The following is a 26,979-nucleotide window of genomic DNA, read 5'->3' on the forward strand; positions in this document are numbered from 1 at the left end:
CTTCTGGGTGAGTTTGTAGAACTCATCTTCAAGATTTATCATATACTATGGAGGTAGAAACCCGGTCTTCAAATCTGACACAAAAGTGTCCCAATGTTAACGTGCTGCTTAGCTTGGCGGTAGGTTCATGGCTTCCAAGTAGTCCGCCAACAACTGGGGGTACTCCTGGAAGAACTACTCGTTTAGCCATACTGCTTCGTGGGTACCTCGATCTCGGAATTTCGTATAGAACGGACGTATCCGTTGACCGGAACCATGCTTCCAACGATGAAGAAGGATCTGCTCGGGCTCAATAACTTCTGCTTCGTCTACCACATCTGGCCGTTGTTCATCTGAAACATCAAACACTTCTGGACCAACATATGGTTTTAGCCAAGAAACATGGAAAACATCATGCACTGTCCAACTGGTAGGCAACTTTAACTTCATGGAGACATCACTTAACTTTTTGACTATTGGAAAAGGGCCAAAACTACGGAATGAAAGCTTGGGACAATGTTTGCAACTTGTTTCAATCTATGTTTCATGATGCACTGATAGACCCTATCCCCTTTCTTGAAGTGGATATCTCGTCTAAACTTATTGGCCTGTTGTGAACTGAATAATGGCCAGGCCCAAAATTGAGGGCCAAACTGGGTTGAGTACCAAACTCTGCGGAATTGACATGCCGATCTTCTATGCTTGCCAAGTCTTTTCCAGAGATGTTGAGAATGGTAGACTCCTGACTGGTTAGGATGTTGGTCTTTCTACTAAGAACATCTGCTACTGGGTTATGCTGACCAGGGATGTACTTGATCATTCCTCCAACTTGTTGGAAGAGGTGACCTTGTCTAGTGTGCTGAGCACTCCACTGGGCACTTGGCATCATCGGGAGCCACTTAAGTGCTTGGTGGTCTGTGGTGACTGTGAAAATGTGTCCATAAGGAACAGGTTTCAAATGTTTGAGAACTACCTACTGTTCTAGCTTTGCCTTTGAAGGTCTTGGAAAGACAAGAGGGAAACTTGCGAGGAGGTTCTGCTATAACTGTGGGATACTAGGTAGGAGATCATCCTTAAAAATGTCTAAATGAGAAAGGAGATCTGCCAACAACTGAGGGATTGAAGATGATGATACAGCGGTTATCGATGAGATAGAAGATGTTTGAGCATAAATCAATGCTCCTGCTGCTCCCTTGCACATAGCTCGTTGGGCCTGGAGATGAGAGATCATAGGAACGCCAAGAATGCTCCTATCCCCCCGAATCACGACAGGCTCAGGAAAACCTTTAGAGATAATAAAGGTGTTCTGCCCCCAATTGGGAATAGGTTCATACTAACGAAACCACTGGATTCCTAAGATCATGTCACATCCCAAAAGAGGAGAGACAATGAAATCTTGCTGGAATGAGGCCTTTTGAACTTGAAAAGAAAACTGCTTGTGCTTGTTGAGATATGTGGGTGCGGAGACCATGTGTAAACTCGTCTACCTCCAAATGATAGGACACTAAGGTACAACTCATGTTGGTAGCCAACTGGGGAGAGATGGCATCCTCAGAACTGCCCATGTCAAAAAGGATTATGAACTGTCGGCCTTGGTAGAGCCATAAGCTTGGATCAGGATTTTCTGTGTGGTTGTTGCCTCACCCTACTGCTTAGCATCAAGTACCACGGATGGCATGGGATGCATAGAATGTAAGATCTGAACTGCATTGGTGGTATCAGGCGGGTCTTTGGAGGCTTGCTCTGCTTGCCGTTTTGGACAATCCTTCTTACCATGCCCAATGGTATGACAGAAAAAACATCGATTTTCTGACTGATACTGTCTTTGCTCCTCTGGAGGAAGATAGCCTCCAGTGATGCCTGCTTGAGCCTTTTCCTCAGGGGTCTTCTTAGGCTTGGATTCCTTACCCCCTGAACTAGAGCTAGGACTGTTGTCTGTCTTAGTGTCTTTAGAAGACGAATTACTCTTACCCTGTTGGGGTTTGGTACTGGATTGAGATGACTGCTTGGGCTTGCCTCCGTTCATCTTCATTTCTTCATTCTGAGCGAGAGTCAGAGCCTGGTCATATGTACTAAGTTCAAAGTTACGAACTGTGAACCAACTGTTAGGATCCAATCTACGAATGAATTGCTCCATCTTGGCCTGCGCAGATAGCCCTAATTGTTGTGCTTAAGTAATAACCTTTCTGAAAAACTGAAGCACTGGGGATCTGTCCTTTCTGAGTCCATAGAACTCATCTTTTAGACCGGTCATGTATTAGGGCGGGAGAAATCTGGTCTTCAGGTCATGGACAAAGATGTCCCAGTCAAAGACTGTGACACCAGTGGCCTGGTCTGTATGAATACTAGACCAATGCTGCCACCAAGTGACTGCCTCACCAGTGAGATGGGGAGCCGCTAAGTGGACTTTATCTTGTGGGTCTGTGATCATAGCTAATGGAAAATGAGCATTAAACTGATGAATAAATTGATTAACTGATGAATGATCACACTTAGCATCATACTTACTGAAGTTTGGTTGACTGCGAATGACGGTGGTTGATGCTGCTGCGGGCTGCGGATTGGTGACACCTATGATTGGGGAGACTGAGGAGAGCTGCTGATACCTCAAGTGTATGGCCTCCTTTTCCCGTTGGTGCTCGAGTAACATACGTTCTCGATCAAGCTCACGTTGGTGTTCGCGAGCGGCGAGTTCAGCCTGACGCCGGTCTTCGTCGATCTTGCGTTGGGCTTCCTCACAGTCTCGTCTTTCTGCTTTTTCTTCTTTCCTTCGGGCCTCATCTTCTCTCCTTCGTTGTTCCATCTGAAAGAAGAGGGAGATGTAGTCAGGTGCTGCTGGAGGCGGAGAAGGACGTGCTGCTGCTGCCTCCAAGAGTTGGAGACGCTCCATGAGTAGCTGGTTCTGAGCTCTCAGAAGAGCTATGGTGTCTGCTGTAGGCGAAGAACATGGTCTCCTTTGGGGAATACGTCTTCCGGTTGATGAGTACTCTCTTCTGTAGACATGATGCTAAAGTCGGTGGTCGTGCCGGAACGCAATCTAACCATCCAAGGATGCCCCCACGCTAGGATACTGTGTGCGTGCACAATCTGAATCTGATACCAATGTGATATGCAGCGGAAGTCTTTGTATTGGAAGATCCTGTCACACAAGTGCTCACACCGTCTTCTGTATCTTGAGTTTCGTGAGTTTAGCAATCCACTTTAATACTTCAAACTTTAAAGAGATGAGAGAGAGATATATGAGAACTGTACACTAGATTGGGTCCCGAATTACCCACTGAAGGGCCCCCTATCCCGATAACGAGATAGTATTTGCTTTATTAATTTAGAGAGAATGACTGTGGACTGTAGATAAGCCAAACGCAAGATCTCGGAGGATCAGAAGCCTGGCTGAACTGTACACGGTTGTAGAAACACCTCAATGAACTGATCTCGAGCCTATGCACTCTTCCCAAAGGGCATGAGGAAGGGCTGTACACCTGAGGTTGAGAAAGGACTGCAGTGGACTGTTCTAAGCTATGTAAATATGCTAAAAATGCTTATGAATGATATGTTACCCTCACTAGATGATTGTTGCATGTATGGATGATGCATAGAAGGATGTAGACTGCTGTAGGATTGCTGTAGGACTGAAAACGCAAGGTAAACTGCTGTAGAACTGCAAACGCAGGGCTGGACTGAACTGAACACCTGCTGGCTATGTTATATGCAGAAAACGCAGAGATGCCTGCTGAACTGGGGCCTGAAAAGGTGCCGAATGCAGGCGCCTATGTCCTGAATGGCTGCGCCTAGCTCTGCAAGGACTGTAGTGTGCTTGGACTGCTGTGTTGGACTGCTGATGCTGTTGGACTGCTGCGTTAAACTGTAGATGCTGATTGGAAGCAAAACGCAAGACCACTTGGCTGGAGAAGCAAACGCAAAAGCTCCAATAGGGCTGGATCAGTCTAGGGCTGAAGGCGTGGATGCTCCTAAGGCTGAGGATGGAGGCGCCTAGCTTCTGAAGATTGAATGAATGTCTAAGCCCTATGCAAGCCTATTTATACTAACTAGGGGTTGGTCAAGTTGGTAGGTCATTTATTTAATAAAGTTTATATTTATAAATGACATTAAATGCTAAATAAATACCATAAAATATGGAAAAAATACCAGATAAATCCTAGTAAATTCCCTAAGGCTTCTGGGATGTTCTAAATGATGTACAAGCATATGAATGCATGCTTTCTAATGCAAACCCTAAGGCTTCTACTGACTCTACATGCATGAATGATTCTCTCCAAGTGAGTTAAGGGACTTGACTGACTAGCTCGTGCCTGACTTATCCTGGATTGAGGATGTACAATGGGATCACGGCGTACGACAAATATCATCCTACTGGGTTCTAATAATGTACAAATGTTGCACTACTGATGATGAGCCAGTTTGTCACCATGCACTGAGTGCAGAGTGCATGTGATAGAAAGCACGTGAGGAATTTGATAATTCTCTTATAAGATTAAAACAGTCTCTCAAAACTTCATTCGGAGGATTGCTCTTCTCTCATGATAAAGCCAGAATCACATTCGCACTTGCACCTTTAATGGCTCAACCTGAGTTATACAAGGACATAACGAACTCCATAAAACAGGACTGTGAGGATTCACAAGTTTCCAAACAGCCCTCATTAAGAATTGTCCGAGGGCCAAGTGTGCCAGTGTACGCATTGGGTACTCTTGAAAAACTTGAAAGCCAAAATGAGGATGAAAGTGAATGGGAGTATGAAATAGAAACGGGATCTGAAGCCGAAACAATAACCGAAACACCCATGGTTCCTTTGGAAGATTCTATCATGGTATGATTGGATTTCCCTATAGGCAATGCTGTTAAGTGCAAACGTGCATTGATTATCCCTCGAGCTAGTCATAACATCGTGACAATAGACACTTGGGTGTCATTGGGACAACCTAAACTCATTGCTACAAGCAATAGTCTTGTAAGAGGAGCCAATGGATAAAACATTGAAGTTCCAGGTTACTTTAGCTACACTACTCAAATAATCGATGGCGATATGGAATTTACATTCCATGTTACCCTAGATTCCCTTGAGTATGATGTCGTCCTTGGCGGAACTTGGATAAGTGAATCGTTGTATTCACTAGATGAATCCATGCAAATAGTCGCATTGAACACTCTTACAGGCAATGTACAACTGCTATTATGGGAGGAAGAGACCTTGCAAGAGCTGGAACTTCCAACATATCTTACTGAGAAGATCCCTAGGATTTTGGTGGGATTGGAAATTTCAAATAAAATCACTACAACTCAAGCACAGCTTTATCCAACACGAGAACACAATCTCATGACCCTCGAGCTATGGGATTTGTTAGATCAACCAACACTCACGGCACATTCTGAAAGGATTACCTTTACACAAGAATTGAACATGCCATGTTTGGGGTACTTTGAATATACAATGTATATTGAAACTAACCCCCTCACTTGGAAGTTTTTTGTGGTTGAGTATGTGTTGGAAGCAGATTTGATCTTGGGGCATAAATGGATTGTTGCTACCTAAGCACCACTGTGCTTTGCTAGCGATAGAGTCATCATGATGGTCAACGACAATAAGTTGACAATACCATATTGCAAGGAAAAGGATCCAACTTAAATGGATATCTATGATGCTGAACGCAAAAGGATACAAGCCTCTTCCACAAAAGCCCCTCTACACAATGACCTACCATCTGCGTCAACGACCAACTCCGATAAAGCATCTACTCCTTCAATCCCATCCTCATCTACAAAGTTCGATGCCAAGACCTCACAATCAACATTTATTCTTGAAGAAGTTCCCAGAGCCCAATCATCTATCTCTAACAAGGAAATCAAAGGAAAGACCCCGAAGCCTATGCATCTTCATCGACAAACCTCACTAAAAAAGACAACCACATACTCAAAGGCCTCGTCATCGACAACCACTCCACAAGAGACTCTAACCTCATCATCATCAACAATGCTCATGAGTCTCAAACTTGTAGCCTCAGCGCCAACCAAAGTCAAGGAGGGTCCCAAACCTTCCACATCAACCCTAAAGGGAGACGCGGTGGAATTGCTTCTCAAGGAGTTGTAGAGCTTGGAGACCTCAAGGGTTACGAGCTCGGCCATCCTTATGATATTTGCGGTTCACCAGGTAATCTCTTTTTGGATGTGTTTCAAGGAGGGTTAGAGTGAGCCAGAACACCCAATCATAGTCCGGTAAGCCCGTGTAGCAATCAATCTGTGTGCAAATGGGACCAATGTTGCCACCAAGTAACTGCATCAGCCGTGAGGTGTGGAGCCGCTAGATGGACTTTATCTGAGTCACAACCAAATGGTCGAACTTGCCGTCGTACTTGGTGAAGTTCGGTGAGGCACGGATAAATGTTGTCGAGGCTATGCCTGGGGTTGTGGAGGATTGAGAAGGGTGGAAAGAAGTTACTAGAGTCCGAAGTGTCTGTTGGAACTGGTTCCTCGAGTCTTCTCGGGCTTGTCGCTCGTGGTTTGCCTTCGCTTCGAGCTCCGCATGTAATCGCTCGTGGTTTGCCTTCGCTTCGAGCTCCGCCTGCAATCGCTCTTGTTTGGCCTTTTGTTTGACTTTCTTTACCAGTTGTTCGGCCAGTCTTGCTTCACGGACCCGCTCTTCCTTTTCAATCATCCATCGACACCATTGTTCTCTGCCAGTTGTTCGGCCAGTATTGCTTCACGGTCTCGCTCTCTTTTCAGTCATCCATCGACACCATTGTTCCATTGAGGAACTTTGTTCTTTAGGTGTCTCTTGTTGGGTCAACCGTCAAGGTTGCCTGTAATTCTGCCAATTTTTGTCTTCGTCTTCTTTTGCGGAAGCGTTTCTTCGAATGGTTTGGCTTTCTCTTTCAGTTGTTCAGCCAGTCTTGCTTCACGGTCTCGCTCTTCCTTTTCAGTCATCCATTGACACCATTGTTCTCTGCCAGTTGTTCGGCCAGTCTTGCTTCACGGTCTCGCTCTTCCTTTTCAGTGCTTCACGGTCTCGCTCTTCCTTTTCAGATCCATCGACACCATTGTTCTCTGCCAATTGTTCGGCCAGTCTTGCTTCACAGGCTCGCTCTTCCTTTTCAGTCATCCATTGACACCATTGTTCCATTGAGGAACTTTGTTCTTTAGGTGTCTCCTGTTGGGCCAAGGTTGCCTGTAATTCTGTCAGTTTTTTTTCCATTTGCACTCTTTCGAGTTGAATCTAGAGTTGCTGTATCTGCTCTTTTAGCTTTGGTTGTCTTCGTCTTCTTTATGCGGAAGCGTTTCTTTGAGTGGTTCTTCTTCTTTAGTGATGTCTTTGGAGCTTGATGCCATTGTGGATGGGTGAGTGGTTTTTCCCGATCTCAGCTTTACCATCCACTGGATGCCCTCACCCTAGGTTGCATGGTTGAATCACATCCCAAGCTTTGATACCAATGTAGCATGCGCCGAGCTAGGACCGTGTGAAACAACAAAGCCTTTCTTTAAACTTGAGTTTAGTGAGTCTTTAGCAATCCTTTAAAACAACATACAGAGATATAGTAGAGAGGACTCTAGATGGGGTCCCGAATTACCCATTGAAGGCCCCCTCCCCCCCCCTTGCAAGCAGGAGTATTTTCTTTATTTTTTCTTTTGGAGTATACAAGCTGAACTGTGTCCACAAGACTGAGCGGACAAACTGATTGACTGACCGCCAAACGCAAGGACAAGCGACCGAACGTTGGGCATAACTGTGCATAAGATTTAGGCTACTTTGAAGCTATCTTTGAGAGAAATACACTGGCTCGAGACTGAGGGAAGGTGTGCTGAATACTCTTGAAGAGAGTGAGCTTCTTTGCCTTGGGCTGAGAGCACAAGTAGGGCTGTAAGTATGCACAGGCAAGAGCCTAGGCACACATGCTTGACTTTTGATGATAGCATCAGGGTGCCCAGTCGGCTGGTAGAAAATGTCCACGACTGACATTAAATGTCAGTTGGCTGCATCAAATGTTTCATCACTAGCATGAAACACTAGTCGGCTGCCAATTGCTCACGACTAACATTAAATGTTTAGTCGGCTGCCTGTAGAGTGGTTGGGTGGCTGCCAATCCTGGCCGATTGGGGCCCAAGACCTCAAGGGGTCTGGCCGACTGCTCCACAGCCTGCCAAAGGCTGGTCGGCTGAGCCTATATGCAAGGCTAGGGGTTGTCTACCCCTTTCAAGGCTAGCCCACACTTTGGGGGCTGCCTTGGGGCTGGGCCTTAGGGCTGGCCCCATCTACATGCTATGCAACTAAATGCGTATAATGCATCTACTGCTATGGCTGACATCTATATGCATCTGAATGATGAACACTTGCTGAATTCTCCACAGTGGGTTAAGAGGACTGACCTGACACTCTAAGGTTGGGAGACTGACCTACATAGCTCGTGCCTTACATGTCTTGGACTGGGCTCACAAAGGGGTCATGGCATGAGACAAATAAATCCTAAAAGGTACTACTTCTGTACAATAAATCGCCATCTGCGCAAACATTGAGCCCTCAGATACAACATGCTTTAGACACCCAAATGATACTCTGTTATTGACAGCTTTAGAAACAGTTTTTTTATATTGACCTTCATGAAAAAGATGAAAGCAATGACAATTGACACACACCTAATTTTGAACAATTCTCTGAAATCATAAAGGTAGAAGCATCCAATGATGAACTCCCAGCAAGAAGCCACAAATTCTTAGCTGAGACAAACTTCAATCACCATGGAAGTTGAGGAGAAAGCCAAGTTCCAACAGAGCCACTGTCAAAGGTCCTAAGGTGTGCCCAACCCCGATTGGCTCCTTACCTGCTCAGTCCACTTTGCTGTGGCCTTTGATCCCAAGGTCCAAGATGATCAAGTCCTTCACCTTCTCACACATTCTCTGACTCAGTCACCTGTTCTTCCAATTGAACCATGTATCCAGCTCCCTGGTCATCCCATTCACTCGTTCCTCCTGTAGCTTCTCTCACATATTCTGACACAGGTATCTACTGTCCAATTCACCTCTGTTCCAGCTTGATGATCATCCCCCATTTCCCCATTTCGCCCGTCGGTTTTCCTCCTCTCCTGCATGCACTCCCAGTTAGGAACTAACTAAACAAACTACCACTTTCTACTCATACTCCTCTTGGGCTCTCTCTAATTGATGACACCTCTCCCTAATGCCAACTGGACAAGTACCCTATGCATGGATACTGGATGCACATGGCAATGCATCATCACTATGTGTATGATCAACCATAGGACATCTCTAACACCATCTCACATAGATTCACACATCTCCCAACATCCTCACATCATGAGCATCCTATGATCATCTAAAGCCATCCCCTCTTAGACTCACACCCCCAATATACCTTTGCTGCCAAGTGGACAAGTTTACCATGGGGGTACTAGATGCATATGATCATGTATCATTACCATGTGCATCATCAATCATAACTCATTCTCATCACTTTCCACATACGTCCTTTCATCTTCCATCAAACCTCATATTACAAAGATTCAAGGACTACCTATAGCTATTTCTCCTCAAATTCACACCTACTATGGACTTTTTCTGGGGCTCTGATCCTCAGGCAAGCATCACAAAAATGCTACTCACAATGGAATAACACAGTGATTACATGACTCAATGAATGAGAAGAATCAATGAACAAGACTAAATGGAAAAGGATAATCCCAAGAATGAGCTGAGGAATCATTTTAATGGTTCCTTTGAAGCGGTGGAGTTGGTAGCATCTCCTATCTTTGGCAGATGTCCATCGGGATGACAATGTGATGCCTTCAATGCCAGTGCGTACACCTCTCTTGTATCCGTTGGTGGTGCACTTCAAGAGATCCATTGCTGGATGAGGCTCCGGCTGGGATGGTCCAGCCAGGGACAGTCTAGTGTGGGCACCCTTAGTGGCTCTAGAGTCTTGTGCCTCACTTCTCATTGTACTTCCACAATTTTGCACCCACAAGGTCACAAATGAGGAGCCCTAGCATTTAGATTGGTGAGAGTGTACATGCCTTATAGGGGACTAATAGCATATGTAGCGGCGCCGGGCAGAGTCTTGGCCTCTTCCTAAGTATAGAGAGGGCGATGGACCTCCTGGTATTACAGGCCCCTGTTTGGCTTTTTTTCTCCCCCTCCCCTGATGTAGTCTCCCTCTGAGAGTGGCCAGCCAGTGGGGGAGTCCCCCCTCCGTGAGTGGCCAGCTGGTGGGGGCGCCCCCTCTTGTTTTTTCTTTTTACCTCTTTGGAGGCTGTACACAGCAGGCTCCCCCTGCGGTGCTAGTTTTGTAGTTTGTGTTTTCTGTGGGAGTTTCTCTTTTATGACTATTGCGAAGAATCTTCTTTTGGGGGAAAAAAATAAGGACGCTGAGAAATGGGCCAAGAAATTGTCAGTCTCCCATGCAAAATGACTAGCTACTGTCATAGGCAAGATTGCAAAGTATGAAAGTAGAGATAAGGAGTGCTACTACAGAGAAAATCTCCAGGCTGAGAGTTTCATGCACCTAAGGCTACGCTCTAATACCATGTGAAAATGGGTCCCAAACTATGAAGAGGAAATGTGGAAGCTGGCATATGTCCTAGATAGGGGATTGTAGTGGAAGAAATTACAGCAGGCTATCATTACTTTTTGTGCACCTTCCTTTTGCTATCATTACGTTTTCAGTTGAAAAATTATCAAAGAATCTTCATATTTTGGGTGTGATTTATTTATAAAAGTTATGTTATACAGTTATCTACTAGAGCCTGACGCATTGCCATTGTTAGGCACCATCACGGTTTCTCTATCCCTTTTTTCGAATGCCAATGCCAATGCCTTACAAGCGAATAAGTGGGCACCGTACTGATCACTCCTCTGTCAAAGCAGTTTGTGACCATTTGCAAAGGAGAAATAACTACAAAATTTTACTGCTTGGTTATGAAGGGTCAGGTACAAGCACCATATTTAAGCAGGTAACTAAGAGTTGGATCTATTCTTATCTTCTTACTCTTTCCTTGATGTGTATTGTATACAAATGCATTGCTCATTGCAGATCACGTGGAGAGTTTATGCATTCTAACCATGAGTGACATTTTTCTTGAGAACATATGCCTACATGTTTGCTGCAACCGATGTTAACAAAGTATTTCAATTCAAATTGCATGCAAAAGTTCAATTTTGAAAGTCTGTTGATACAAGTCTTGCCATACAAAATTGTGATGAAACAAGCATTACTAATTTATTGCATTAGACACTTGCCATACAAAATTGTAGTATATAAAGAACTGCTTAGTGAGACAGAGAAAGTAAATAGCTGCTCTTACTTGTCATTCCATAAGTGAAACACATGTTGCATGGTGTGCCAGTCTCATTACAAAATGGGGGAATATGGCAATATAGCCGTTCATGAAATTCTTGTAGTATCTAATGTTACTGGAAATAGAGCGGCAACACCATATTGCTTTACACTTTTTTGTGGATTGAAGCATGTGCAATAACTAGATCTACTTTTGTCCCATATTTTAGCTGGTTTGATCATCCCTCATTTTTACCTTCAAACTGCTTCTCAGATTGATGAAATTCGCAGGGCGGGGGCATCACGGTCGATGGTTGCTGCATTAAATGCTGAAAACGGTTCTCTAATGAAACCGTATCCTCCTGTGCTCTGCCAGCCTCACGTGCTCGGTGGTGCCGCTCAGCTAGCATCAGCGTTGGCCGTGGCCATATCTTGGTGCTCTTCTGCCTGAGGGCCAGCTTTCCTCCTAGCCCCCTAAAGAGGATTTGAGCTAGGACCGTGAGGGGGGACCTCTGGGGGTGGTCTCTTGGACTGCTGATGAGGACAAGCTCTAGCGAGATGCCCCATCTGCTTGAATATGAAGCATTAGCTTGGGCGGCTAGAATACTCTACTCTCTGTAGAATGGGGCTCCCCGGAGGCAAGGAAGAGATATGAGCGCAGCACTGTCTCTTGAGAGGCTATGTAGATGTGAAGGGATGGAATCTTGGCCACCCGAGCAAGAACTCAAGTGGCGGTGGGGGGGGGGGGGGGGGGGGGGGGGGGGGGGGGGATGTTAGAAATCTAGCATGGTATCACACAAAACTAGAGCATGGGAAAAGTGCAAGAGGGATGAAGCAAACTGAGATAATTCCATTGATGTGACCCCTTGAATATATAGGGGAAAGTACAAGAGCTGAGCATGAGTGCATATGGGATAAATCCCTGAGTGCCACGTGGCATACACTGAGATGACCAAGACTAAAAGTACTCCTAGTGAGCACTTATTTCCAACACCCTCCTTAAGTGGACACTAGGAGAAAAAAGACAAGACTATGACATGACAAAAGATAAGACCAAGACAGAGAGACTAGACAAGGATTGAGAGACAAGCTAGAAGACAAGATGGACAAGACTAGAAGACAGACATAAAGACTGATAGACTGAGAGACAAGACATGAGAGACAAAAGATCCTGAGACACCTCTCCTCAAGTGATATCCTCATATGGGTCCACAAGGGTAGGGACAAGAGTGGATCATAGAGAGAGAGAGAGAGAGAGACAATCAGCCAGTAGAGTGGTCCCACAGAGAGGGAGACTTTTAGATAGACATGAGAGAGACTGACAAATAGAAGATAAATGGGGACATAGACAAAATGCCAAGGACATGTGGGTAACTAATCCACAAAAGATAGGCATATAGACTGATAGACAGAGTGTCAGAGATATATGACTGTAAGATCACACAAGATAGACACATAGACAGAGAGACTGACTGACTGTAGATAGACAGAGAGATGGACCTTGATAGATAATCCCTCCTCAAGGTCAATCCTCCTGCTAGAGTGAGTAATGCAGGGGTGCCTCTTGGATAGGGACAAAGATAAGTCCATGTAGACATGACATTACCCCATGATCTACATCATTGGTGATCAATGGTGGTAGATAGCATGAAAGCATAGACAAATATGAGAGAGATGGGAAGGTAAGTCCAGAACAGGGTCCTCTTTGGTCTACATCATGTGGTGACCAAAGTAGGAGAGATAAAAAAAAGGTCTTTTTATGCAGAGAGCAAGGGCAGAGTACCCAAGAAGAGATGCCAAAGATAAATAAATGAGAGACAGCATCAGAAATGAGAAGGTCTTACCCCTATTTTGATGGGCAGTGTCTGTTCTCTTACAAGATAAAATTCAGTTCTGAAAATTAATTTTTAAGAGTAAAATACAATTGAAAATATTGCAGCATACAAAGGATAATCCATTTTAGTTTTTACCTCAGGTCTTCCACCTTTCAAGCCCATGTCACAGACATGCTATCCAGGGGGTAACCCGAGAGAAAGGCAGCTGCAAACAGAGATTTCTTAGAGGAAATGTTGCTGCAGAGAGAGAGGCATACGGGCCTGTCAGAAGCAAAGGAGCACCAACTCATACCTTGTTTTGATATAGGAGTGGAGCAGCCAGTAGAGAATATGTCTTGAACAGAGAATGGGGGCTGCCCATACTGAAAACAAGAGGTGCGCAGCCTTGAGAGTTGCAGCACCAGCAGCAAGAAAGGTGTCGACAGAAGCGGCCTGCTGCTGTAGCATAATGAAGAAAATGGAGACGACCCTAGGGAAAGAGAGCAGGTCGGCCTGCTTGCTGAACAGAAGCGGTGGCACTCGGCACAGAAGAGAGACGAAGAGGAGAGCCCTCTGATTGAGCTTGGCGAAGTCGACGCGGCCACACAGGCAGGGAAGCTGGGGCTTGGAGCTGCGAAGGAGCTTGCAGCAGGGGCTGAAAAATAATGGGGCAAGGCAGCACCAGAATTATTTCGAAGCAGAGAAGTAGCTCCATGGCGGGATCAGGGACTGTCGACTGCAGAAAATATGGGCGACATCAGGGCAGTAGAGTCGTGTCGAATAGGAGATGGAGATGTCGAGCAGATTCAGCAGCAGCAGAAGACTCGTTGTAGAACAGGAGAGCGGCCTGTTGCAGCAGTATAGAGAAGGGCGACACCATAGCGGGCTGCTGCAGCAGATCATGTTGAGGGCAGCTTGTGGCAGATCAGCAACACCTCAAAGAATAGGAGAGGAGAGTAGCTAGAGCTGGATCTAAGACCCCCGATGGGGCAAAGCTAAAAAGGAAGCTAGACCTAGAGAAAATCTATGGCTAGATCTAGACTAAAGGGCTGAGGAGAAGAGGAATCTACATGGCTCTGATACCATGTTAGAAATCTAGCATGGTATCACACAAAACTAGAACATGGGAAAAGTGCAAGAGGGATGAAGCAAACTGAGATAATTCCATTGATGTGACCCCTTGAATATATAGGGGAAAGTACAAGAGCTGAGCATGAGTGCATATGGGATAAATCCCTGAGTGCCACGTGGCATACACTGAGATGACCAAGACTAAAAGTACTCCTAGTGAGCACTTATTTCCAACAGGGGATTCCATCACTTTTCTGATAGCAGGTGGCCTATCACTGGGAGAAGAGGAAGGTATTCCTTTCTAAGGCCTGGGAAGCAGATTGTGACGGGAAAGCTTGAAACGTCAGCCAATGGGTTGGATGCCGGGTCGAAGCCGTGTTGCCACCCTGCAAACAAGGTTTGGGCAGTACGTAGTGTGATGGGGCTCAGTTGCCTGACTCATAGTTGTCACGGTACGAAAATACGATACCGTACGGGAATATTCGGTACGATATGAAATTTTGGGATACGGTACGATAAAATACGGTTTTTATTTTTTACACTTACAAGCTATGGAGCTTCAAGCTTGAATGTGAGGGAAGGTTGGGAGGGGAGGAGTCTACAGTGCTTGAGAAACCAGTACATGGATATGTGTCTCTCCCGGTTGGATCTCCCGATTGTCTCCAAAAAAGAACCTGGATGGGTAATGCAATACCAAAGGTCTCCCAGTGTAGCGTTTATGACTAAGGGACCGTCCTTGCACAAATACGAGGAGTGCATCTAGGGTGATAAGTTTAGGGACTCCTCTCTAGATCAAAATGGCCATGTCCAAATGTTCTCCCTCGTGCATAACTTGAGAATCTAATTGTCTAGCCTACCTATACCAGGGATCCCCAAGTGATGTAGCAAGATTCTCTCATCCTACCAATCAAGTGTACACTACCAGTCTACCTCGCCAGATTTTTTAGGTCTCTCCACAACCCCATATGGAATACTGAGTGGATACGAAAGTTGCGAAGTATTGCGAGCATTTGGGATCTTCGTAAAGCAGGGTTTCTATTTTTTTTTAGCATTTGGAATTTTTTTTTCAAGGAAAAAAAATTTGGGGGGGGGGGGGACTAACTCGTACCGTACGAATTCGTACAAATTCGTACGGTATCGTACCGTACGACTCGTACGTACGAACAGGTTCGTACGCGTACGAGAAACAACTATGGCCTGACTTTATCTTAAGCGGCTGGCGAGTCAAACTTCACTTGGTAGTAGCCATACCCCAAAGGATGAATATGAATAATCTTTCCAGGCACGTTGAGGAGGCTAGCCTCTAAGAGATCCTTGAGCTGTCCGCGTGTCGGGCGGCTACCAACAATCTTGCTCACCAAAGTGGAGGCCTCCAAGGATGCGATTGTCGAGGCAAGGAGCTGGAGGTCTGCTTTTGAAAAGGGTAGGCAAGGGATGGTGGCCTCTTGGGGGTTCGAAGACTAGAAGTTGCCGAAACTTGCCGAAATGAAGATTGCCTGTGAGCAAAAACTTGTGGAGGAGAAGCACCGAATGGGAAGGCAAGCAAAGGCTAGGAGAAGGCGAAGCGAAGGGCTGCAACGAGACTTGAAGGAGGGGTTGAGATGAAACGAAGGCAAAGGAGGAAGCGGAAAATTGGCGGAGAACAAAAAAACATGGAGGCGGTGGGGGGGAAGAAAGGCTGGAGCCTGAAAGGTGCAGAAGCAGAGAAAAAATAAAAAACGCCAAGGGGGCAGAGCGCAGGAGAAGGGGAGGGAGGGGGGCTGGTGGAAAGCCAAGAGGACAAGGGGCAGGGAGCGGAAAAGAAGGAAAAAAACCCATGGGGGGCAACACGCAGAAAAGGGGAGGGGGGATGAGGGCACAAGCAGGTGGAAGGGCAAAGAGGGGAGAGGCGGGGGCAGCGCGAAAGGGACGGGGGGATGGCGCAGGTTTGTGAACAGCCTGCGCGGGAGGGTGGTGCAGATCTAGCTCTCTCTACTGCACTTAATCAGCCGTCCCAACTGCCATTGTCTTTGTGCTTGTGGAAACGACAATGGTTTACCTTCAATTGATATGACATCTCCCACCTTGCAAATTTCTTTTCGTACTAAAAAAATAAGCTTTTCTTGGCTCAGCCACAGCCAATGGCATATCAAATGCCCTACTCCAATGCACATTTTCATCTACCAGTGTGCTTCCAGGAGGGATTGGCCTATGTGCCCAATGCAAATGTATGAGCACATATTTCTAGTCTTAGAGCAATCTGGAAGAGTAGGGGCAGCCTGGGATTTTTCCTTGGTAGGTCAGGTACTACTACTAAAACATACAAAGTCGGTCCATAGTGTGAACCCGACTAGATGAGTTTGCACTATAACTATGCCATATATCTAGTGAACCAAAGTGATTGTCGCACAGTCTATAAACCATTGGCGGCATATCACATAATCTCACCAACACATGCCAGTGGCGTAAGTGCGGATTTATCATCCTTGTGTGTCATACATATCCACACTAGTTGATCTCAATATCTCAACAGAGCAGTTATTGTTTACTTGCATCAGTGAATAGTTGAAAATTAGTTGCTTCAAATTTTCTACCTAGACTTATTCCACACGGTTGCAGCATAGTATGACAACCATGATAGGTAGCCTGAATGAATGACTACAATAGGGGAATCCACCTTATCTTTATGCTATGCTAGGATTAGGGTGGATTATATCAATCTTCAATTGTGGTTTTATGTTCTTGTTCTCAAGAGTACTCTACTTTACCTAAGTTTTTTTATCATGGTTTCATTCTGTTATTTAGAGCTTACAAAGTTTTTATCTAGGGTGACATGATTGCATTGAATTCATATTGTTTGTGGCACCATGTGAGCAGGCCAAATATCTTTTTAAAGAGGATGGTTTCACGAAAAAAGAGCTTGAAGATATGAAATTGATGATACAAAAAAATATTTACAAATATATAGGCATTCTCCTAGAAGGACGGGAGCATTTTGAAGAAGAGAAGCTGGCAGGACGGCTGTATCGAGATACACTAGCTCAAAAATGCAAACTATCTGCTGAATTGGAAGAAGGGACACAAAAAGCACGTAAAAGTATGCCAACCAGAGCACAAAAGGAAGGATCTCTCACAGCTACATCAGATGGGTTATTCAACGAGGGTAACTTATTTTTATCTTCAGTTGTAATATGATGCATGCATTCAGACTCTGCTATTTTTATGAAGTGGATAAACAGCCTTTATACTCATAGTAGGGCTCTATTTATGCCTAAAATGTGTAGACACAGTGATACCCTCTTCTTTTTGCATTGTATGGGGGACACCCCCTTTTTTATGTTTCATATACGAGGGGTTTCCTAAAGGTGAGTGAAGATAGTTGATAGGGCAGGTTCTGAAGAGTCAAAACCCCATGTGTGCCAAGCACCCATAAGAGGAAGGGAACGATCTGCAGAAGGTTTTCCTAACAGCTGCAAGGACAACTGGAGGCCCAACATATCCAAGTGATTTTCCCAAGAGCCTAGAGAAAAGTTTTTAAAAAAAAATTGTTTTCATGAAAGGGACTTCTATTAAGTATGATAGAAACAATACAAGAGCCAAGTCTCATGAATCAATACAACAACATAGCATGAATAAACCACATGGGTGACTGGAAACATTAAGGTAATAGGCTCAGAAAAGAATGGACAGTTTTCCATTAACTAAGGAAGCTCTTCGTCTTGGCATATATCCTGGACCAAATGGTCGCATCCTGATAAGGTAGGATCTGAGTTGTGCCCATGGCCTTTGTGCATCTGGCTCTCTAGATGTGCCAAGTTTTGATGCTGGCCACTTTCTCCCAACGAGTATCCATAAGAACATGTCATGTCCTGAAAAAATAAGAACATGACATGTCCTGAAAACAAAGACTAGAACTACATCCATATGGAAAAATTCAATAGAATGACCATGAACCTTGATAGCTAGAGAAGAGTCAAAGCTCTCATAGAAAACTTACCGTCCAAACTAAGCCATGCAACAGATCCCCAAGTGATACAACCAATTAAGAGGGACAATATACTAAGCAAGAAAGAAATATAAGCCCAAACAATCATGGCCTGTCTGCAGTCCCATAAACAATGCTAGATGGACTCTGAATATGAGAGCATTGTAAGGGGCTTACTCCAAAGACCCATTCCCACTGGTTCACTACAATCCCTCGATGAATAGATGTCACATGCACACCTTAATCAGTGCCATGTAGATATAATTATTCCTTGCAGCCACCTTAGAGGCAAAGTTAGAGGATGCATGGGCAGTTTGGAGAAGTTTTGACATATGTGACCAAGATAGGCACCAATGGTTGGGACAAGTATTGGGCACAATATGAACACATTGTATGACATTTTGATGACTTTTTAGGGCTCGAAAAGGGCTGGCCGACCTGAATAGGACTTGCTATTAAAACTCCTATATAAGGCAGGTAAAGGGTCATTCAGGATGCGCAGCCAAATCATACCTTGGGGATTTCATTACCCATTTTGACTCAGAGGCATCCCCTTTCCTGAGTTAAGCCATCATTGATCTCCTCGATGCACAGTTTTCAGAAACATATCAATGTTGGCTTAAAGAAAGGACGTTTCTGTGGCTTAGCCTCCACCAATAGTGAACAATAAATATAAATGATTTTTTTTAAATATTTTTTGCAAAAAGGAGACTTCTATTACGTATGAATAAACCTTATTAAATCATGGCTGGAAGCCGGAACAAAACAAAACCTCATCCCAAAATGTAGGGTGATCTCAACTAATATGGGGCAACAAAGGTGCCAAGAGAGTCCTGCGGGGGTCGTTGAGAAAAAGATCCCTTGATCACACTCCCTCATGAAAACAGTGCGCTTTGCATGCGAAGATCTAGAAGGTCTCTGTATACGAGCTCATGTGGCCATAAGAGTGTGAATAATATCTCCTTAAATAGTACAAATGCAGTGAGTGTCGTGTATCTGAGTGCCCTCAATAGCCTCTGTGCATCTGGCCTTCCAAATCTGCCAACCAGTGATACTGACAATGAGCGCCCAAGTAGTATCAATCCTCTGCATAGGTGGTCTATATTGGAAATGAGGAACATCCTATAGCATGTACCATTGAGCCACATCTCTGCATATCATTATGGCGGTGTCCAGATCCTTGCCCTCAAAAAACATTTGTGGACTAGACTGAGTGAGCCAAGCAATAGCGCCCCAAGTAACATAAATGGTCTCTTTCCTCAATCTGCACATAAGCTGAGCTATAGAGTCCCAAATCCTCTGAGTTTCTCTACAGCCCCATATACAATGTTGCACTATCTCAGAAGCTACTTGGCATCTGGGGCAGGCGGGGTCTACTCCAAAAATAGCCCTCCATTGATTAGTGGGAAGGTCACCATGTAAGAATAACCAAAAGTAGTGGGAGATCTGGCTCCTCCTTTATGAGTGCCAAAGTCTGTGCCAAATCTCTTTCAAATCAATGGGGTGATGTTATAGCATTCCCAGTGTGGCCTGAGAGTAGGAGTCCTTTGAATCTGCCCAAGTAGAAGGAGCCTAGCATTACGGACAATGTAGATGAATCTTTCCTCAATCTGCACATAAGCTGAGCTATAGAGTCCCAAATCCTCTGAGTTTCTCTACAGCCCCATATACAATGTTGCACTATCTCAGAAGCTACTTGGCATCTGGGGCAGGTGGGGTCTACTCCAAAAATAGCCCTCCATTGATTAGTGGGAAGGTCACCATGTAAGAATAACCAAAAGTAGTGGGAGATCTGGCTCCTCCTTTATGAGTGCCAAAGTCTGTGCCAAATCTCTTTCAAATCAATGGGGTGATGTTATAGCATTCCCAGTGTGGCCTGAGAGTAGGAGTCCTTTGAATCTGCCCAAGTAGAAGGAGCCTAGCATTACGGACAATGTAGATGAAAAAAGGCTTACTTTTCATAAAATTGGCTGCATCAATCCATTTCCACTCACCAGGATCCCAATGAAGATATCTAACAGGACATCCACCATACAACCATAAGCATTTCCACTCACCAGGATCCCAATGAAGATATCTAACAGGACATCCACCATACAACCATAAGCACCAACAACCATGGGTCACAATGTAGATGAAAAAAGGCTATAAGTGGAGAAGAAGGTGGCCTATACTTTGCCTCGGTGAAGATGAAACGTGAACTCAGCATCCAATCTCCACCATCATGAGGTGTACAGCCAGAAATGTGAAACATAAAAACATCTACAATAGGATTAAGCTCGAAAATTTCCACCATGTAGCATGTGAGCTCCTGGGCAGCGTCCAACCAATCCAATAGTTGTGAATCCTCTCTGTAAGGAACTATGCCTTCTTCAGATCTAGTTAGTGTTGGTATGGACAATGTGGATGTCACTGTAGCCCCTTGCACGCCTTGCTCTAGTCCCTCCTCCAACTGGAATTCCTTGGAGCCCTGCTTCTGAGGAAGGTATAACTTATCTCTCCCCCAACCATGCAGCACACCTGTACCTCTTAACCAAAGTATGCCAATGGGTAAGAAGTAAGAACATTTGACTGTTGGAAGCCTGATAACCACGAAATCAAGTAAAAAGGTGGTATCCTGAATTTGTACGGTGACCCCTTCCACCAACCCAAGGGGTGTCACTTCATGCTGGTCCACCATGCGGACACATAAGTTGGCTGGACGAGTGATCTGAAGTCCCACTGCACGGAGTGTAGATTCAGGCATCAAGTTGACACCTGATCCACCATCTACTATTGTGCTAGGCAAAGAGGTGCCATTAATTTGCACACTGCACAGTGAACCGATGACTTCGGTAATCTGTGAGGGAGGCACTGGATGAACGAACTCCCATGCACCTTGCAATCTGCTTACCTTTGTCTTGCCTTTGCCCACCACTATGAGATTTTGTTGAGGCATCTCTCTCCATTTAGTTGAGAAGTAAACCCAGTTGTTGCCTAGCCATGTGGTTGATTCCCAGCAATTGGTAGATTGACACCCCAGCTTGAGTTTCTTGAAGAAGAGTCCCCATTGAGAAAGTTGATGATTTTGTGCCGGGGGCAGAAGTGGGACAATTGGCATAGGTGTATCCACCATCGGGAAAGCATCTAGTAGCTCTTTGAAGGCTTCTAGAAATGTGTGATCCACCAAGTTGTGAGGAATGGATGAATAGCTTTCCCCTTGCTCTTCAACTAATGGCTCTATTCCCCCCATGGCCTTGAATTGGGCATGGGTGACAGCTGCAGTGGGTTGAGGTGCTCAGGTTGTGTTGAGGAGAGTGGTGAAGGGGTTATACCCGAGGAAGAAGAGGGTATGGTCAGGGTGTTTGATGCTTCATTCTCTACTGCGATTAGATGGGCAGCAGGTGGGGTAGGAAACGTGAAGTCGGTGGAGGTGGATGCCCTTTGCTTGGGGCAGTCACGGGTTTGGTGATCCTTGGCTTCTGGACAGTGCCGGCAAGGAGGTGTTCCTTTTGGAAGGGAACGACTTTGGTAATGGCCACACCTGTAACAGAGGATTGGACGGTTACGGGTAGCTGGTGGACGAGGTGGCAATGTAGGAGCAGCTGGTGCAGGGGCGACAGCTAAAGCAGTGGGGAGAGTAGGTGGAACAGGGATGAGAAGTGGAAGGTATGATGGTGGTGGTGTGGGTGGTGCGAGTAGGAAGGAGTGAGTTTTGTGTTGAAGGAGTGGTAGATTGGTGGTAAACGTTGAAGGAGCATAAGTTGTAGTGTGGTGAACAGTTGCTTGGGCTGGCGCACGTTGCTTTTGTTGTTGGTGAAGTTGGCGGACACCTTCGAGATAGTAGCAGTCCTTGTCTTCATGGCCACTTTTGGCACAGAAGGTGCAATATCTTCTTTTGGAACACTCTTGTGGAGTATGACCTCGTGTTTGGCAAATGGCACACCATACTCCTTGCTTCTCATGTTGATTAAGGAGGAGTTTATTGAGATGCCAAGCTATGTGGTATTTCACTTATCACATGCCTCACATGTGATGAGATTAGGATTTCAAAATGAAACCAAAATGGCAACTGGAAAGAAACGGCATTTTTGCATTTTTGGCTAGGAAACTACTTGAAATATTCTAGACCTTATTTTAACCCTAATTGAAGCCCTTGGTCAATTTGTTACATCTTTAACTCTGTAGCTAGAATTACAGCCATCCTTAGTTGTCTTGCAGGAGATTTTGAAGGCACAGAGTCATCTCTGGAGGAAAACACATATTCAATGGATTCAAGGCTAAGAGATGATGCAGATTGGCTTTTACAGATCATGGTAACTGGGAATTTGGATGCCTTTTTTCCAACTGCCACATGGGAGTATGCCCCTGTTGTTGCAAACATGTGGACTGACTCTGCAATTCAAGCAACCTTCTTCCGAAAGGCAGAGCTGCATATGCTGCCTGATGTTGCCGAATTCTTCTTAGATAGGGTACGTCCTCTCTCTCTCTCTCTCTGTCTCTCTCATGGACATTATTGTATCACTTTGATCTCATAGGCCCATTGGGTCTTTAATAGACTCTCTCTCTCTCTCTCTCTCTCTCTCTCATCCCATAATATAGTTACTTCATGGATTTATTGTAACACACTGTCTCATAGACCCTGAGGTCTTTTGTAGATGTTAATCTCTCTTTCTTGCTCATGTACCTAGATCAGATTTTAAAGTTCTAGATTTTCGTGACCAGGAGGCCAGATACATGTGGATTAGACTGCAGCTCTCAGCAGACAGGGTGTTATACATTGCTCTATGCTACTTCTCTCCTAGAGGATCAAGATATGCCATGACAGCAGAGGATGAGAGTAGAGGTGAGGAGGAGGACACAGGGCCATTGGGAGAGTCACCATATGCAACCCTTTCAGATGAGATCATACACTACTCCAACCTGGGGGAAGTCCTCCTTATGGGGGACTTCAATGCACGGACACAGAGCCGACAATGCAACATTTATGATTTCGAGCATCCCGAGGTGATGCACACACTAGAGGTGGAGGACATGGGAGCTTGCAGGGTGTCAGAGGACATGGGGCCGGATAACACCAGATATGGTCATCACTTACTTGAGCTGGGAGCGTGACACCCTCTCATTATTTATAACGGGATGAGATAGTGGCAGGATTCAGGAGCACTGACATGCTTTCCACGATCAGGGGGGGTAGCACAGTGGACTACATCATGGGGTCCATGGAGACCACACAGGCAGTGACATCTTTCACCATCCCCCCCTGTCCTATTGGTGCGGATCACACGTACCTCTTACTGTCACTGGCGAGCTCCACACCAGCACCCACATAGCCCACACAGGCATCACATACAACTTTCTACTTCACCCATGACTAGGCAGACATACATGAGCATCATGTATATGACGAGCTATTCCAGATGGATCCCCTGTCACCTCTAGACACACTCACCACCCAGGTGTCATCTCTACTACATACGGCCGCCACCCGCAGCTTCCCCGATCATACACACATTGCACACACAGATAGATCTGGGAGCATGCCCCAAAATCGGTGGTATGATGATGAGTGCAGAGAGCTATATAGACACCTCCGTGCCCAGAGAGCACTCGGGACCATTACACAGAGACAGGCGAGCCGACAGATGAGGATCCTCACACGCCGTAAGAGGCGTGCATATGAGGAGGCACAGTACTGGGATATATACCACCTACTCATGAGCAGAGATGCAGCCACTGCATGGCGCAGGATGAGAGAGCCTCGCTCTTTTACCCCGATTGAGGATCCACACACATGGCACACATATGCAAAGAGCCTCTACCATATCCCTCAGCAGCCACCCATACCACAGCCACAGGAATCCCGCCCTACCACCTCTACTTTCTTTACCACCTCGATGCTAGAGAGAGCTATCCGCCGGTTACAGCATGGGAGATCGGTCATATGTCACTGTCCAGTATATTATGAGATACGAGGCCGTTTTCACTGCCTGTTTAGAGAGGGTTTCGGACCACTTTCTAGAGTCATGAGATACCAGGACCAGAGATGCCTCGGATTGTACTTGCTGGAGTTGCGTAGACATAGAGAGGGTCTCTTGAGAGGGAGGGGATTAGAGAGGGAGAGACACCTACAGAGGCAGATTACAGACTTCTTTCGACCAGAGATTGAGCAGTCAGGCCAGCAGGCATTGTAGCTAGCCCCAGAGTATAGCCGCACTAGAGGTACACTGATTGATCGGGCTATAGAGCTGGGGTGGTCCAGGCGCCCCAAGATGAGAGGCCCATCTTGGCATCGGCGGAGACTACAACAGAGGATCAGGACCATACTAGCACAGCATGGGAGACGTCCAGTTAGAGTACTCACCATGGAGGACATTGAGGATATCTGCTATCGACTGATGAGAGACATCTTTGGATAGTGATGTGTATGATGCTTACCTTTGTTGCTGGAGTTTTCCTCCCAGATGTTATCCATTAGGAGCTCCTAGTACCGTACTTTTCCTCGTAGTTGTTTCAGTTTCAGTTAGTTGTTTAGTTGTTTTTTGCTTTTCTTACACAGACATTGTATCAGATCCACCAATTGTTGTAACCTTTTTGGTCTCATAGGTCATTTTGGCCTTCTGAAGACGTTAATATATCATTTCATTTCATTTCATTTCTCCCTAGTTGCTACTTCCGGATGCTCCCCTACTGATGTATTGTAGGGCTAGATACTTACCTTCAGTTCTTTCTTTTCTTTTCCAGATAGTGTATCCGATGTCACATGGTTGTAACTTTGGTCTCATAGGTCACTTTGGCCTTTTGAAGACGTTAATATAACATTTCATTTCATTTCTCTCTCTCTCTCTCTCTCTCTCTCTCTCTCTCTCCCCCCTTCGCTGCTCGCACTGCGCATTGTTGCTCTCGTGCTGTTTGCGCTGCCCTTCGTACCCACCCCGCCCAAGCTGCCCTGCTTACACTGCACACCCCTGTTGTACTGCGTTGCTGTGTTGACCTGCTCGCGCTATACTTGCGCTGCCAGAAATACTGCGTGTCCGCCCTGCGCCCCTGCTTCCGTGCTGTACACAGGCGCACACAGGTGCGCTTCCCCTTTGCCTCCGCTGCTTGCCAGGCCTTCCCTTTTCCCACCCGTACACTGCGTGTCCGCCTTCCAGGCGCACGCAGCCGTGCTTCCCTGCACACTGCGTGTCCGCCTCCCTTTTTCCCACCCGCCCTTGCTCAGGTCCCCAAGGCAGCAACTAGGGGAAATAACACAATGAACCTACAGGAGCTGGAGGCATACATCAAGACAATGGAGGACAACACCAAGAAATTAGTGGGTGAACAAAAGAAGGTGCTGGACAGGGTTCTGAACCAACATGAAAAACAGTTGGAAGGCCTCGGCAAGGAGATACAAGGAAAGAACAACAGGATTGAAGAACTGACAGCCCAAGTGAACCACCAAGAAGAGGTGATTCAGATGTTGAAAGAGACCCAGCTGCAACAAACAGGAATGCCAGAAGCTGCCCCAATGATAGGGGAACTCCGGGCAGAAATGGAAGCCCTAAAGGCTACGGTCAAGGACCACACAGTGGAGGAAGGGGAACTGAATATTCAGGAGGGTTTAAGGACTGACTTGGAGCAGTTGAAAGCTGCGAGTGATAAGCTGCGGGAAGAACTGCAGACCACGAAGAAAGATTGGGTGGAGGTGGTGAAGAAGCACAAACCCCCGTAGAGCATCATACATGAGACTCTCGAGGAGGAGAAACCTCGGGAGGATAGGGCCCTCCGTGTGCGAGTACGGGGGCTACAGGCGGGGGCTTCCCCAAAGGAGGATGCCATGACACTTTGCCAGATGCTAGGAGTGGATGGGATTGCCCCCCCCCTTTGCAGACACATGGAGGGTAGGAAAGGAAATGACATGAGAGCGACCCCTCATCATTAGATTCCCTGATGCCACCAGCAGACATGCCTTCTTAGACAGGTGGGCTGCCCTCAAGGGCACACAGGTGTACATGGGAGATGATCTCACTCCAGTACAGGTGGCACACCGACGTGAGGCGATAGTGACTGTTCATGAGGCCCGCAGAGCAGGCAAGTGGGCTATCTATAGAGATGGTAGAGTCATTATCACTGAGCGCCGTACCAAATAGGTACGCAGGGTCTATGAGACCAAACACTTGGGGTAGGTAGTATGGAACTGCAATGGGGGGCTTACCATACGTAGTTGGGTATGAGTGGGAGTCAGCTTTTCGAGGTGAGACCCGCACATCAGGAGGAGTACGTGGCTCTGGGGGGGGAGCTGTCCTTTTTAGATCCCATCTCTGACAGATTCTCAGCATCGTCCGGAAGGACGAGGATGCACGATATCTTTGGGTGAGCTACAGCTTAGCAGTGACAGAGTCATCCACATTGCTGTGTGTTATTTTGCACCACGCCACTCCCCTTACGCCGCACAGCATGGCCAGTCACCGTACTTACCATATTATGAGGATATCATGGAGTTCTCACAATTGGGGGAAGTACTCCTACTGGGGGATTTCAACGCCAGGACGGGAAGACTGCAGGTCCCACTACTCGATCTAGACGACCCTATCAGACTACAGGAGCTGGACGTCACTGACAGAGGGCTGCAACGATCATCACAGGACCGTGAGGAGGTCACATTGTCCGAGAGATATTTCTTAGAGCTGGGAGCTGCACATGGTCTCGTTATCTATAACGGGATGTCCCGATGGCCCTCCTCCGACGCCCTCACCTCCTTCCCTCGTGCTCAGGAGGTACTAGCATTGTGGACTACCTTATGGGATCTCCGGCTTTGGCACACCTTATCCCCGACTTCTCCATTCCGCCACCCCCTTTTGAAGCTGACCATGCCTACCTCTCTTTCACTCTTA

The 26,979-nt window shown here is 46.1% G+C and overlaps 1 protein-coding gene across 4 annotated transcripts in view; it reads left to right on the top strand.

Moving 5' to 3' along the window:
* The window catches only part of LOC147614546 (extra-large guanine nucleotide-binding protein 3-like), a 62,606-nt gene that overhangs the window by 24,263 nt on the left and 11,364 nt on the right, over positions 1-26,979 (top strand). For 3 of the 4 annotated variants that reach the window (XM_086781093.1, XM_086781094.1, XM_086781095.1), the window contains 3 exons: positions 10,767-10,952; positions 17,017-17,302; positions 22,325-22,575. In XM_086781093.1, coding sequence (XP_086637219.1) covers positions 10,767-10,952; positions 17,017-17,302; positions 22,325-22,575 — 723 coding nt within the window. The remainder of the gene's footprint in view (positions 1-10,766; positions 10,953-17,016; positions 17,303-22,324; positions 22,576-26,979) is intronic. The other variant, XM_086781096.1, reaches the window with a different exon arrangement.

This window comes from Cibotium barometz, chromosome 42 (assembly GCF_041138505.1).
Source record: "Cibotium barometz isolate CiBa-2024 chromosome 42, ASM4113850v1, whole genome shotgun sequence".
Taxonomy (NCBI): Eukaryota; Viridiplantae; Streptophyta; class Polypodiopsida; order Cyatheales; family Cibotiaceae; genus Cibotium; species Cibotium barometz.